The sequence below is a fragment of the Lacerta agilis genome, chromosome 5, assembly GCF_009819535.1.
Source record: "Lacerta agilis isolate rLacAgi1 chromosome 5, rLacAgi1.pri, whole genome shotgun sequence".
NCBI classification, from domain to species: Eukaryota; Metazoa; Chordata; class Lepidosauria; order Squamata; family Lacertidae; genus Lacerta; species Lacerta agilis.
In genome coordinates, this window is record NC_046316.1 from 81,578,300 (window position 1) to 81,594,574 (window position 16,275).

General features: G+C 42.0%; 1 protein-coding gene across 8 annotated transcripts in view; it reads right to left on the bottom strand.

The window, feature by feature from the left end:
- Positions 1 to 16,275, bottom strand: part of TNIK (TRAF2 and NCK interacting kinase) — a 272,940-nt gene that overhangs the window by 104,087 nt on the left and 152,578 nt on the right. For all 8 annotated transcript variants that reach the window (XR_004426687.1, XM_033150660.1, XM_033150657.1 and 5 more), the window contains exons 6-9: positions 10,871 to 10,961; positions 9,443 to 9,573; positions 2,025 to 2,079; positions 516 to 594 (exon numbers count right to left, since the gene is read on the bottom strand). Coding sequence is in view for 7 of the 8 variants with exons in the window: in XM_033150660.1 (XP_033006551.1) it covers positions 516 to 594; positions 2,025 to 2,079; positions 9,443 to 9,573; positions 10,871 to 10,961 (356 nt within the window). In the remaining variant the exon portion in view is untranslated. The remainder of the gene's footprint in view (positions 1 to 515; positions 595 to 2,024; positions 2,080 to 9,442; positions 9,574 to 10,870; positions 10,962 to 16,275) is intronic.

Genomic DNA, 16,275 nt, shown 5'->3' on the forward strand with positions numbered 1-16,275 from the left:
ATTAATTGTTTCAATAGCATTATACTATCTAAATCTTCACTGCTGTTATCTGTAGTGTCCTTGAAGATGGAATCTGATGTGAAACTTGTTGGATTAATACAGTCTTTGTTGTTCTGTGCCCTTAGTATTTCATCTTCCCCAGTCTTTTTTCTTCTCAAAAGTACTGGTCTAGCTCAGGGACAGGAAACCTTTGACTACAAATCCCATAATCCCTGACCTGTTGGCTGGTGCTGATGGGCTATAGATTTCCCACCCCTGACATATAGAATTCAGCCCATACCTTTGATGAGCAAATGATTACAATTTGAAAAACCTGTTATCCCCACCAAAGTTGTCCAATTTCTGCACACACATTTAACCATCCATTTTTAATAAGGACCAAATCACACCTCATTTCTTGCAGAGGTGGGTTTTGTCTTGTTTTTGCAGTGCCAGGAACATAAATAAAATACAATGGCTCCTTACAGCATGCAAATCAAGCTCATATGTGGAGAGCGGTGGGTGGGCACACTCACCATTTCTTTGATTTCAACCTGGGGGCTGGGTTCCGAGGAATGAGGAATAAAGCTCTCATGGGATGCATGTCACAAAGGGCTGGGGGGGAAAATCCAAAACAGAAGGCATCAGGTACAGTACAAAACATAATGGAATACAGTACATAGAACATTCTACCAAAGACATTCAGTGCTTTATTGAAATCCTTTTGGTGTTCTCTCTACAACCACATGAGGCGCAGGAAGCTGAACCTATTGAGTTTGTCAATGGGCTTAACGCCTGCTCTGCTCTCCCAGTGAGAACACAGTGCTATGAGTGACTCCTGCTAAGAGCTGCAGCCTTACCCTTACAAGCACAGTTTCTCTTTCAGCCATGTTCCAGAATGATTTTATTTTCTCTCACAGAACCCGGTGTACTTTGCTGAGAACTTGCAACCAGACAACCCCACCCCGCTTTTATTTATTTATTGTGATATATATATATATATATATATAGATATATATATATATATATAATATCACAAGAAATAAAAGCCCGAGATGCCTTCACACTTAAGCATGTTCCATATATATAAATAGCCTGCCTTTCTCCCAAAGGAGCTCAGGATGGCAAGCAGTTCTGTGATTAATAAAATAAAACATTTAAAATAGGTTAGAAACATCTAAAAACAGTAAAGCATTTTAAACAAAATTAAAGCCATATTAAATAATAAATAAATAAATAAATAAATACTTAGAATCATAAGAGTTGAAAGGGACCCTGAGGATCCCTGCAATGCAGGAATATGTAACTGTCCCATACGAGGGTCGAACCTGCAACCTTGGCGTTATCAGCACAACACTCTAACCAACTGAGCTATATCTACTTGACCTTATTATTTGACCTGGACAACTGACCATTGTTTGACGGTTTCAGACATCCTGCCCGTGGGAAATCCTATCTACTGTATTCCCATGGGGTACTTCTTAGAGAAACAGAAGCGACTACACTGGAAATATTGTCCACAAATGCAAACCCAACAGTGGATGGCAGTAGCAATTTGCTTACTTAACATCAAGTTATGGGGGGGGGGGTGTCCAGTAGCACCTTATAGACCAACTAGTTTGTTCTGGTATAAGCTTTCGTGTGCATGCACACTTCTTCTTGCAGACAAAAGCTTATACCAGAACAAACTTAGTTGGTCTGTAAGGTGCTACTGGACAATTTTTTATTTTTATTTATTTTTATTTGACTGCGTCAGACCAACACAGCCTACCTACCTGAATCTAGAATCAAGCTACGAGGCACCTTGTGTTGTAGGCTAAGCCTCCTTCCCACTATGGTGGCCAGCAGCACTGATTCCAATCCCTGTCTTAGATAAATATAGAATCCAATCCTATGAAGTCCCTATCTATCTCATTTCAACGCTTTACTTGGTGATCGCCTATATTCAATTTATCACCGCAGGGCTGGACATGCTGATAACGCTAATGAACCTTAACAAGCAGCAATCGAAGTTATGATAAAGTGTGAAATTGGGTTGTACTCACGAGGAGCTCCTTCTGCCATCTCGATGGCTGTTATCCCCAAAGACCACAAATCGCTCTGAAAGAAACAATCACAAAAACAACCCTTTAAGAAATGCACATTAGCTGAACCTGTAGCAATTGGGAATTGTCTGATGGAGCTACTGCTAGGCCAGAACAAGTTCTTGGCTAACTTAATGCTCAAAGTTTGATCTAAAATGTCTAAATAAGTACCTGATCTCCTAAGCTTAGAAGATTTAGGCCTTTCAGACACCAATTTTTATGTTCTTCCCACTGTTAGAGCTGGAGAGTTATGGGGAGGGCCCCACAGACTGGGAAGGGGGGGGTCACAATTGCTATATGAGAACACTGAAGCTATGTAATCCAATGTGATCCTCTTTCAATAACAAAGGAATAACTCTTTGAAATGTAAAAACCCAAACAGGCTGTCAGTTAATCTTCCTGCAAAGGCAAGAGGCAATTATGAGCAGGAAAGGGTTCAAAAAAGAGCAGCCAAAATTATTACGGATTGGAGCACCTGCCCCATGAGAAAGGCTAATGATCTGGGGTTCTATTTTATTTCAAAAAAGTATATTCCACTTTTTAAAAATAATAATCCCAAAGCAGGGCATGTGAAACACATACACACACACACATTCAGAGTGCATATTTTACTTCAGATATACAGAAAGGCAGAGAAAATTGATGTCGAGGAATCTGTAAGCAATTATTGAAGAACTGGCCACTAAACAGATGTTGGCCCAGTCCAGACATAATGTTCTTGGTCTAATAAAGCCTGTTTTTATACCGAGTGAGTGTTTGGGGCTACACCCCAACTCCTCTGCTCCTTCCTCCCCTCTCTTTGCACCATAATTTAATATTTCCAGGGCTTCTTAAACCACACTGTCCCATTAATCCCAACCAGGAAACTATGTTTTAAATCTTGAACTGTAAACCAGGATACAAATCCTCCTGGCTTCATAACAGTTTCACCGTCTGGATGTAAATGGAAAGTTTGGTTTAAGAAACCCCAGAACTGTTGAATTATAGCACACAAGAGAAGAAAGAGGAAATGTGTGGGACACATTCTAACAAATCATGGCAGAAAGGTTACCATGTGGCACCCACCAGAACCGCCTATGGGGCTCACAAAATATCTCAGTATATGTGTCCTCAAAAATCCACAATGCGCGAAAGACTGTTTGCTCTTCCTACTCAGTTCCTGACTGGTTGGCTTATCCTACGCTGAACATGCCCCCTCAGGTGTCCCCATATTTCAATGGATACCAGGCCTGGACACCCAACCTCCTTTCTGTTCTGAACAAAGGAGAGATGCTCTCTGTGAGTGAGCACTGTGGTGACTGATGTTAAGTGGCTTTTTTTCTACTGATTTTTTTTGGGGGGGGGGGAGGATGACGGATGTGGCACATGCCTACTCCTTTTTCATGGTTCGGTCTCTTTTTCTGCTCTTCCGGACGTGGCAGCCTTTTGTGTTACAACCGTGGCCCCCAGAGCGGCCATTTTGTGAGGGAGAAACCGCGTCACTCCCTCAAAATTCCGTATGTGTCTGCTGGCCCAAAAAAGTTGCAGATCCCTGTATTATTACTTCTGAACTGGTTAACATAATCTCTATGAAGGCATAGGCAAACTTGCCCTCCAGATGTTTGAGACTACAATTCCCATCATCCCTGACCACTGGTCCTGTTAGCTAGGGATGATGGGAGTTGTAGTCCAAAAATCTGGAGGGCCCGAGTTTGCCTATGCCTGCTCTAAGAAAATGAGAATTAAAAACTAATGCTAAATATATTGAGGCTATAAGCAACCAAAAAAGTCTCCCTTTCGGTGTAGTTCTTTTCTCTTTATTCCTTTTCTGACTAATCTGTCATAGGAATATAGGAAGTTCCTTTATGGTGCCAGACCATTGGGCCATTAGCTCAGTGTTGTTGACATTGATTGGCAGTGGCTCACCAGGATTTTGCAGGGGTCTTTCCCAGCCCTACCTAGAGATGCCAGGGATTGACAGCGAACGCTCTCTTTGTAACTGGCTTTTCTAACTGCTCTTAACAGACTTTAACTGCCTTGGAATGCTCCTGTCAATCACAAGCAGTTCACTGCCAATGCTAGGGCATTACACATCCACCCCAAGTCATCTTCCAATGAGAAATTAAACGACCGACGTTTTTAAGATAACTGCAGTCAAGGATGGTGTGGTACAAAAAATGAATATCAAGAATTGGAATTTCTTAGTATTTACAGAATTGCCATAAGCTAGGCAGTTTGCTAGACTACAAAATGAGAGGGCAGAATTCTTATTTAGATAAATAAGCCTGAAGCGTAGGCATTTAAAAGAATGGAAGGTAGTCCAATATTTCTAGATAATCAGCAGAAGAACAGTCTTCAGTGTAAAAATATTTTTTAAGTACTTCCAACTGTGGTCAGATATACTTTTTCTTTCCCTTCCATCTATTCCACTTTTCAATTATTTCACTTTTCCCACACGCCTTTGCTGGCCTTTTTACACCAATGAATCTCCTTCCCGAACCTTGTTAGTACTACATTACACAGAGGTAATACCGTAAAATGTCCCTCAGACCAGATGTTCGTTTGCCAGCTGTAAATTTGTTTTGCTTGCGTGGCAGGAGACATGCATATCAGGTAAAATCAAATGCAGAATTACAATATGTTTCCATCAGTGCAAGGATTTCTGATTGTGCAACAGAACATCTCTCCTTCCCCCACATCTGTTCTAAGGGTTCCTCCAACCCCACAGAGACTATTTCGGAGGGTACAGGGCAAATGTGGGGGGGGGGGAGGAAATCCCACTGCACAAGCAGAAATCCTTGAACTGATGGGACTCCTTAGTAGGATACCGTATGTCCTACAGAATCTACTTTTTACTAGATTTTGACAAAATTCCACCAGGTGCCAATCACAAATCCTGAAATGGGATGGTAGACACCAAATGTTTCCATCTGCAATCCATGGAAATTGTTTCTTTGCAATCCATGGAACAGGTTTGATAGTCACCCTAAAAGCAGGGAAAGGCTGGAACTCAGTGGTAGAGCACCTGCTTTGCATGGAGAATGTCCCCGGTTCAATCCGTAGCATCTCCAGGTAAGACAGGGAATATCCTCTGTCTAAAACTGTGGAGAACTCTGCTGCCAGTCAGTGTAGACAATACCAAGCTAGATGGCCCAACAGTCTGACACTCCCCTATGTTCCTAAGTCACACAACACGGATCAATAATCACGTCCCGCATTTGACAAAGAACACAAGAAACAATTAGGTTTGCAGTTGGCTTTTAACAGTTAGGATTACATGGTAATTAAGATTTAAATAAAACGAGGCAGAAGTTTTCTCTTATAAAGGGGCTAACACATCTGCATTATCTTTTTTTCTTGCCAAGAAGTAATAAACTGCTATCTTCTTTTGCTTCTGAATAAATTTAGAAGCTTTCCGAAAGATAAGTAGTAATGGCAGACAGAAGACAAAAACAAAACTATTACAAGAGGCTTTTGTATATCTCCTCCATCACATGGAGTGTTTTTGCATGGTATTAACTGTATTATTCGGCGGATTATGAAGCCAGCTCTGTTTGGCTAAAGAAAGCAGAGGCATTTCTGTCCAGTATGTGTAGACTTTGGAATTTCCTCTTTGTAGCCAGTCATCAGAGGTTTTGTGTTTATGATCTTAAGCCAAAGTATACAGGATCCAATCTGCATGCCTTTTTTGATGACAATTTACTTTGTTTGAAAAAGAAGGGTGACAGTTGCATTAATATGAAACAGTTGCATTAATCGTATTGGACTATTATGCCCAATAAGTTATATCTCAAGTGTATCTTGTGACAACAAATTATGAAAAATACCTAAAATTAAACATCTACATATATGAAGCTTATTTGAACATTAGGGACAAAAGGACCATACTGACCTCATCCTGTGTTAACAAATTCTAACATACACCAAGTGCCATATTTCCACCAAGAAAGAAATGGTTGGTTTCTCAATCCAGCCACAAACTTAATAGAGCTTTGGCTGGCATCAAGTGATGGAGTCCCAAGAAGACCCACAATTGATACCCAATGCAGTAAGTCTCCCCACAATTCCCATACTATGATTTATTTTGCCAATATGAAAATCATAATTATGGGAATCATGCTGTGCACCTTCCCATGACATGGCCATGGAGCCGGGTGGTCACTGCCTCAACTATCATTCCCAAAACTGGCAAAGCTGAAACAGTCCTATAGTTGTTAAGCTATTCTGGATCCAAGGAAGTGCTTTGTTTCAAGCAAGGGTCAGAACACTACATCTTTCAACCAGGCAGGCATCAGCACTTCCTGCTTTGCCCCACTGGTGCATTACGGCAGTTTGTTAATCAAATTAGCTGGGCTAGATTATGTTAATATAAGGCAAAAAGGGACAGGAGTTTAACGTCAACCCTGCTCCAGCCAAGATGAGCTCTAAAATGAGCTTCTCCAAGCTGTGCTTGATCATATTCAGCCTGAGTTTCCCTCTATCTGCACGCAAGTCATTTTTCTTGCAGTTTATCTCATGGGAAACATGTTCCAACTGCCTGGTGAGAGGGCACCTAGAGGGAGGGATGGGTGAATCTATCAGTTTCAGGGTGTCTCCGTTTCAATTTTTTTCCAATCCGAAGTTCAGTTCTCCACATTACTATGTCAGCTTGCAATTTTTTAAGAAAATGAAAGTCCTCATAAATATCCATCAGTATTCTTGTGCATGTCTTTCATAACATACACATCTGTATGCAATTTTGCATAAAATACTCATTTTTACAAAGTGATTTCCCTTAATGTAATGCCTTTATTGTACGTTATTTTTCACTTATATATGCATTTTATGCCCACTTTAACCAAGTACATGCAAGTTAATTGGCTGGAAAACTACACTGCAAAATTCAGAGAAGTGTAAAAGGACAGCTATGCTGCAGTCCAAGTATTGTTTCAGGAAGTGCAAATTATGTGGGTTCGCCTTTATATGTGAATTGCAACAAATTTCTACTGCCCTTACCTGGGAGCAACAGTATCAAGAAATTGGATCAGGGCTCTTCATCCCACTGGTTAAGTGGCAAAGTGACCAGAAAACCTGTAAACACAGCCAACTCTACTGATTCTAGGATGGGATGCTGAAGCTCTTGGTGATGTCAAGTGCTTCTAATGCCCCTCCTTCTCATAACACTGGCAAAGCAGGCAAAGTACACTGCTGAGCTTGAGAAAAGAGGAAATTATTAAACTCACGCTTCTTCTTTTTCTCCCTTCCTTTGTTTCAGCAGTATTGTTGCTTTCCATGAGCCTAAAATTCACACTGTCCATTCTCTATCTATGTATAACCTTTCTCCCTTGCTTCTCCCTATCATTGAAGCTCTGCCTTCTGGTACCCATCTGGCTCCTTCTGTTGGTCTATTTTAAATGCCTGATAAAAAAAAACCCCTCAGCTCAGTCTGGTATTCTCAAACAGAACTCCTGGCTGGTGATTTTCCCTCCATTCCTCTTCCCTTGTTTATCTAGAGACTTACATATATCGTAAGTCTAAAGGCAAGGCCTGCATTTCCTGCCCATCCCCTTCTCCTTCTTCTTCTTTTTCTTCTTCTTCTTCTAACACTGTGCTCACCCTATTCTGGAAATAATAATTATTTTTAAAAGGACCTGGGGAAAGGTGTCCATCCCTGAACTGCTGGCTCGGGTCCAGAAGGATCTGGCACGATGCCTGAAATCCAGAATTTTAATGACAATGACAAATCCTAATGAATATCAAGTTTCACTTTCCGTGACTGACTGCCTTATGGACCGCTCATCTCTCCAGATTTTGTTCAGAATAGAAAATTAAACAAGGAATCAATCTGGGCGCTGGCAAGCAGTCTGCCTTCACTGACAAGCTTTTGACAGGCTTCACTCACTCAGAAAACTGCCTCTGCTGTCTGCCTGTAAGTGAACAAGTTTATGAGAGGGTGATTTCAACCAGAGATTTTAGAAGCTAGCTGCCTTTGGCCCTCTTCAAAACAGCAGAACCATGAAAATCAGCATTCAATGCACCTGCATATTTTCAGTGCATTTTAGGCTGCTGATTAAATTACTGTGCATCTTAACATTACCTGTCCTCCAAACAGCTTGGGGGGTATGCATGGTTGCCCCTCCTTTTTTATTCTCACAACAAGCCTGTGCAGTAGATGGTGACATTTAAGATCTGCTTTCCTCCCTACAACCCCCTACCCCCAAAAATAAAAGCAGCCAGGCTTCATTCATGAGCCAATAGACTAAGGGCTGTGTGTGCACGCACATTAGTTTTAGGGTTTCTTGTCTGCCGTTTGAGACCTACATTGAGAATCATTTGATCAAAAAGAGGGATGTAAACCTTCAAAATAAATACATACAATATTGTTTAGAAGAGAAGAGAAGAAGAAGAGTTTGGATTTGATATCCCGCTTTTCACTACCCAAAGGAGTCTCAAAGCGGCTAACATTCTCCTTTCCCTTCCTCCCCCACAACAAACACTCTGTGAGGTGAGTGAGGCTGAGAGACTTCAGAGAAGTGTGACTAGCCCAAGGTCACCCAGCAGCTGCATGTGGAGGAGTGGAGACGCGAACCCGGTTCCCCAGATAACGAGTCTACCGCTCTTAACCACTACACCACACTGGCTCTCAAAAATCTTATTCTAGTAATTTCTGCTTCCAGCTAGCATTCTCTAATATTTCTCTGTTCAATATACAGCAGTCCCATCCCAGACCGCAGCATCACTGAAAGCTATGAGGTTTTCCATCTTGTAGCCGTGTTTAAATGCATGGATAATGTTACATGTAGTTTGGCCCTGAAATTTTGCACTTCTCTGAACTGACCATTAATTTAACTTGCACACCGTGTTTTCATTAGGAATGTTTTCTCAGGATTGGCTGAGTGAGATTCAAACCAGGATTCCTTGGCTTGTGCAGTGATGTCCTTTGTGGCGAGTCATGGATGCAGGAGCCAAAATAAGCAGGCACGGTCCTGTTGAGTCCAGCATGCTGTATCGCACCCAGTAGGTCATCTGTTAGACCTAGACTTTTTATAAATGATTCTGGGTTAAGCCTGGGACTTTGCTTGCATCAACAACCAGGTTCTAGCCTTGCTTACATAGCTCTGTCACCTTGCTCCAGGTACTTGCCTGTCACCTAGGTCTGCTCTCCTTGCCTATCTTCTCTGCTTTCCAGTCTGCCAGCTTCCTTAACAGCTTTCCTGCCTTCATCCTGGTTTAACTTCCCTTCAGATAGTCCTTCCCTATAATAGCTCCAGGCTGATCCACCCGTGGAACTTCCTCAGAACATCATTCAACTCCAGTCTCAATCCTGCAGGACTGGCACTTCCTCTCCCCCTGCGCAAAAACTATGATTCAGCATTAGCAACCAAGGATATATTTATTAGGCAACATCGTTTTTAAGATACCTTGAAGTCGTAAGTGGCATCAGGGTTTTCGTCACAGGCTATAACCTCGGGGGCCATCCAGTATGGAGTTCCGATGAATGTATTTCTTCTGCCAACTGTTCTGTCAAGCTGAGCGCTGACTCCGAAATCCACTGGGAATCAAAGCAACGACAACAGGAGAGCTTTAATGAGGCATAAACATGGCTTGATTTATGTGAGGCAACGAAAGGACATACAAGTCACGTTAAAAGACAAGAGGATGGTGCCCCCCGCCATGAACTAGGCCAAGTTCATGGGGAGCGCCATTCATTTTGAAGCTCAGAGCATTCCCTTCCCTTAAAAAGGACTGGAGCCCAAGGAAACTTCAACCCACAGAATGTTCTCCCCTGTATTCAGTGGGTTTGGACTCAAGTCACTGCAGACCACTTGCTTGAGAGTTGATCTTCAAGCTGAGATTTCTGAGGAAAAGAAGCTACCTTTGTTGTGGGCTCATAAGGGCTCCACATCCATCTTCAGAAGCTTCTCCTTCCTCGATAGGAGCTCATATCTAGAGCCAAGGCTTGGAGTTCTTCTTGGCCCAACCAATCAGGAAAAATGTCCCACTCAGGCACTGCTTAGTCCCCTATGCTGCCCTGAGTGTTCCACTGTTCCAGTGTTCCTAGACCAGCAGCCTACAGGAACTAATCACCTTTTAGCCCAAATATCAAAACAGTGTCACTTTACTTTTAAGTGATTTTCATGGCGAGCTCTTTCAGCTGTACAGCACAAGTGAGTTGGACTAGACCGGCAAAAGGAATGCTGCTAGCCTCTCCCAATTATTTCCCACTCCTGCTTTTTCCTGGCCACATCCCCTCAAGGACCAGCTGAAACCGAGGTCTCGAGCTTGTTAAACAAGCGGATCTTTGTAGCCAGAGTTGTTTACATGCTGATCCCCTGCCCAAGTCCACATACTTCCTCAGGGACTTGAAAAGGAGGACAGTTGATTTGCATGGAAATGATTTGCAGGGCTGGAGAGTAGAAAAGTGTTTCCAAGAGAGGCAGGGACAGCTGGGAGGGATTAATAGCCATCTTGAGTGGGGTAAAAAAAAAAAAAAAGCAAAAAGCTAAACCTTGACCATTGATATCCCTAGCCAGAATCTCTTCATTTTATAAATTCTTAGCAGAAGCTGCCAATTATTTTTTTTCCAGGGTTTACTCTGTGACCGTTAAGAAACTTAAAATAAGGGAAGTCACAGTTTTTAGCTCTCATCGCCTGCTCATGGCATGCAGATTCCTGGACCTTCTTTTCAAATTCCTTATAGGCCAGTGCTTAGCCTTACTTCTTCGAGGAATACTTTGGTATTAACAACCAATTCCTTCTAAGGTGAGACCAACTAAGTCTTTTCAGAAAAGCCTGATTCCACGCTTCCCTGCAATTTCCCACCAGTTGGGAGGGGTGGGAATTCTTACCTAGTTTAACTTCTGCGTTTTCTGTCAGCAAAACGTTTTGTCCTTTAATATCTCGATGGATTACTTTATGTTGGTGGAGATGGCTTAAACCCTAGAGGAGTCAAAAAGAAAGAAAGATATCATTACATTTCAACTTTATTTTAGCCGTCCATCGACAGCTGGGGTCAAACGCAACCCTACATGACAAGGGGGTGGGGAAATATATTAGAGGATGGAGTCAAAGTGGTCCCCCAAAATGCCATTTAGTATTTGTTACTTTTCATGTCTACAGGTGCTTTGCCAATAACCTTACCTTCTATCTCTCTCTCCTCCTTTACAGAGATTTTTAAGCTCCCTTGAATTGGCTGGGAGTTAGCTGCAGTCAGCTATCAGTCAGACCACCACATTTTCCCAGAGTGCATCAGTTGGAATAATGTTGCATCATGACATACCATTGGTTCCAGACAATGCTTTTTTTTCCTTAAAAAATGTCCAGGGATATTCTCATTTTCCTACTCATATTGAAATACTGCCCCTCAATGAAGCCAAACTTAAGATTCACAAAATGTTTAGGGGTATGCGTACCTCTGCATTCCCTCCCCCCAAAATACACTGGTTCCAGATACACTGCTTGCAGGGGAGGCGGAGGGGGGCAGGAGATGGGTAATTGTTTCTAGCCACACACCAAATCATTTTTAACTTCCATTGTTTCTATGGGGGGAAATGCAATCAAATTTTAGCCACTTTTTCAAGGAAGCCACTCGTGATCCTAACAACAAACACTTGCTTCTTCTTGCTAGTTTCAGTATCAATAAACTGAAATTCCAGATTCTATGATGTATTGATGAAATAAATGCTCAGGGAAGTGAGGAGAAACCTGCAACAGCCACACAAATTACTAGGTAGCTTGAACGCGACCCTAATCTAATCATAGCTCACATTAAAAGCTTGTCTTGAGAGCTAGAAGTAAAATAGCTTGCCTTTGTACCTTTTTATTAGGTCATTAATTCTTCTCATTTTTCGTAGGCTCCATTTTTATTTCACACATCCACGGAGGGTTTAAAAAAATAATATCCACCTAAATTGCAATTCTAGTAAAGTATGGTTTGCTTTCATGGCTATATACATATCTACTTTAGATTTCACATTAGCATTCATATGTTCAAAATGAAAAATATTTTCACTGTCTACTGGCAGCATTTATGAGTCGTTTTATTCATATTTCACCAGGGCTGCATTTTTAAAAAAATAAGGATGCAGAAATCTGGCTGTGCTGTTACCTAAGAGGTTTGCATGTAATATATACTCTGGATTCTAGGGTTAAATTTGTGCTCTTTAACAGCACCTGAGCCTACGAGGACACCTTATAAAAAATCAGAACACTGGTCTGTCTAAGCTGAGATAGTTCAGTCAGTAGAGCTGGAGACTCTGAATCTCAGGGTCATGGGTTTGAGCCCCACATTGGGCAAAAGATTCCTGCATTGCGGGGGGGGGGGGCGCGTTGGACAAGACCAGGGGTCAGCAAACTTTTTCAGCAGGGGGCCAGTCCACTGTCCCTCAGACCTTGTGGGGGGCCGGACTATTTTTTTGGGGGGGGGGTGAACGAATTCCTATGCCCAGAGATGCATTTTAAATAGAAGCACACATGCTACTCATGTAAAAACACGCTGATTCCCAGACCGTCCGGGTGCTGGATTTAGAAGGCAATTGGGCTGGATCTGGGACCTGGGCCTTAGTTTGCCTACCCATGGACTAGAGAACCCTTGTGGTCCCCTCCAATTCTATGATTCTGTGATTCTCCAAGTCTACTTCTGCCTGTTCCGGCTGACAGCAACTTTGCAAGGTTTCAGTCCGAGACCTTTGCTATTCCCACTTGGGATCTCATATAGCCACACAAACATGCCCCTTGAACATGCTGAAGTGCAACAAATGGCAATTTGGGTTTTCAGCAAAATGTAGTTTGCTCCGATTCAGCAGTAAAGAGTGGGTTTTCATGGGGAAAGCTCTGGAGCAAAAAGAGAGAGAGAGAATACTTGGACACAGGGCTTCAAAGCACTGACAATGCCTGGAAAGTGAGTAGGGAAAGGTGGATTAGCCCTAAGCTTTTCAGTCTTGGCTCCTTATGAAGTACATATATGGTATGAGCTGATTCAAGGTATAGGTATGTTGTTGCATGGGTTGTTCACTGTTTTGCAAACCATTTCTTTTTAATGTTTTGTTTTGAAGAGGCCCATAAAGGCTCTGCATTTTCTTCAGGGACATTTACAAATAGAGCAGGTAAGAAGACCCCAAGTCTTTAACTGCACTGCCTCTTAACTCTGAAGAATGCTGGTTGGGAATATTTACTGTATTCATAGATTGCACGCCACTATTTTTACAAGCCTTCTGCTGATTTGGAGTGAGGAGGGGATGAGAACTTTTTTCTACGCAAATGTTCTCAAATTAACTTCTCTTAGGATCAAAGCCTCATTGGGGGATTCCTCCCCCACACAAGCAGTCCCCACACCCCAGCGGACATTGTTCACAAGCTCTCTGCAACCTCTGAGAGTGGCTTTTCGGGGTACAGGTGGTGACAAGGAGAGGATGCGAGAGGACAACTCTGTCAGCTCCCTTGAGCTACCGTCTTAGGATCCAAGTCACTGTGCTTAAATTGAGGCCAGTTCGGATACAGAACTGATAAATATACAAAGGAGAGGTAGAGTATACACTCTCGCAAACACAAAGTGCCCTGGGTGGGGAGATAAGCACAAAGCGTGAAAATAATGAATTAAATCAACAATACTGATTAAGTGAGCCAGTCTCTTAAAGAGAATTCAGGGTCCCTAAACTGCTGGCAGCTGGCAATAAATACAGCATTTAATGTTTTGTGGTGTCAGAGGGAGAAAGTGTGAAATTCGTTGTAAGGTGCCATGGGTAATTCTTTTGGAGGGAAACAGTTAATGTTTGTTATATATTATATTATTATTATATTATATTATATTATATTATATTATATTATATTATATTATATTATATTATATTATATTATATTATATTATATTAATACATCATAACTACAACAATATTATCCACAAGGGAAAAACAACCACCTCCCTTTTAAGCAGAGATTTGTCTTTTTGTTCACTTTGTTTATAGCAGCAGTCATTAGGCCTACATGTTGCGCCAAAGGGTTTGTGCCTTTCCGTTTGATATCCAGGAGGCAGCAGAGGCTAGGTTTACCATGCCACTCATTCCTTGGTAACCTCCTGTTTAGATTACTGCAACGCATACGTCTGTAAAGATGGCCGAGAAGCATTTAATTCTCCCATATATAGATGAAACTCGAAAATTTGAATATCGTGGAAAAGTCCATTTATGTAAGCAATTGTTTTCATTAGCTACTGGAGTTTAATATATGAGATAGACTCATGACATGCAAAGCGAGGTATGTCAAGCCTTGATTTGTTATAATTGTGATGATTGTGGCATCCAGCTGATGAAAACCCCAAAGTTGAAATTGTTAATTTGGGGTTCTCATCAGCTGTACGCCATAATCATCACAATTATAACAAACCAAGGCTGGACATATCTCGCTTTGCATGTCATGAGTCTATCTCATACATTCGTTTCATATTTTAAGTTGAATTGCTGACAGAAATGAACCTTTCCACAATATTCTAATTTTTCGAGTTTCACCTGTATTTCTCCCCATTTCCTCAGATCCAAGGAGGATGCCACAGACCATCATTCAAATCAGATGAGATTTGCTAGAAGGAGGGACAGGGCCTTCTTCGTGAAGGCCCAACTCGCACTGTGGAACTGTTTGCCAAGGGATGCTCCTCACATCATCTCCCTAAAAGTATTTGGCCAGACATCATCTAAACTCTTTTGGCAAGTGGCGTTCACCACTGCTCTTCTATTCTGATTATTTAATTTGACTGTCTGTTTTAATGCTGAATCATGTAAATGAGATGAATGTAACACCCGGTTTAAGCATCATGCCCTGTGCTGTTTTAAGAGTTTGTGCTGCCGCTGTTTACCTATTTGGGTTTTATATACATTGTTGTAGTGGAGCATTATCCCATGCCTTAGTTGCCATGCACTGTTTGGATACTTATGGGCCAAGAGGAGGTTCATAAATATTATAGATTTAAAGAATAATAAATAATAGACAGAATCACTTGCAATTTTTCCTCAGGAAAACCCATCTCTATGGTCCATTCAAGATGGAGTCTCCTGAAGCACTATCACTGGTGGTCAAAAACAAACAGGAAGGAGAGATATCCATCTCTCACCCAACCTCTCTCTCTCTCTCTCTCTCTGGCACTCTTGGTTTATGAACAGACTGTAATTTATATCCTCAGAGTCCTGTGCGGTCAGAAACCTGATCCTGTCCTGCTGATTTCTGTTATCTAAATCTGTGTAAGACAAGAGTGACTGGTTTCTGTTATCTGAGAGCAGCTTTGTTCCTTCTGCCCTGGGATTGGCATCCACAAGGGGGGAAACCCTTCACACTGGCTGCATAATCTTCTGACGGACTTCACAACTTGAAGCCCACCAAAGCAAATGCAGCTTCCAGGTTTTGTTGCCTTTCTAAGACTGCAGGAGGAGGAGGGCAGACAACTCCCTTACAGGCTTTCTGACATGCCTGGCGGGTCACAGTCTGTGCAGGTCTAGATTAGCCCCCCGCATAACCTGGGACCACCATGGGTTGAAATAACACAGTGCATTTTATTAAATGGTGGGATGTTTGCCAACAGAATACCAGGCCCTATGGTAAAAGTAACACATGCACTGGGTTTGGAACACATGCAAGCTAAGATTCAATGGCTTGGCCTCAACTACCCAATTATAATAATAATTTATTTTTATACCCGACCCATCTGGCTGGGTTTCCCCAGCCACTCCAGGCGGCTCCCAACAGAATAATAATAATAATAATAATAATAATAATAATAATAATAATAATAATACAATAAAACATCAAACATTAAAAACTTCATTCAACAGGGCTGCCTTCCGATGTCTTCTAAAAGTCAGATAGTTGTTTATTTCCTTGACATCCGATGGAAGGGCATTCCACAGGGCAGGTGCCACTACTGAGAAGGCCCTATGCCCGGTTCCCTGTAACCTCACTTCTCACAGTGAGGGAACCAGCAGAAGGACCTTGGAGCTGGAGCTCAGTGTCCAGGCTGAACGAGGGAGGTGGAGACGCTCCTTCAGGTATACTGGGCGAGGCCGTTTAGGGCTTTAGAGGTGAAAAGTATGGTGAGAATGTCAAGAAGCACCCTTTGGGTTTATATGCTCCTCTCTCTCCCTCATCCCCTTTTCGACAAGTATTCCCCATTCCCTCTCAGTTCCGGAGACAGCAATGGCTTAGAATAACCTTGCATCACATTCTCACTTAAGTGTAATTAGTAAACAAACCCACTTCTGATCATGGCTTT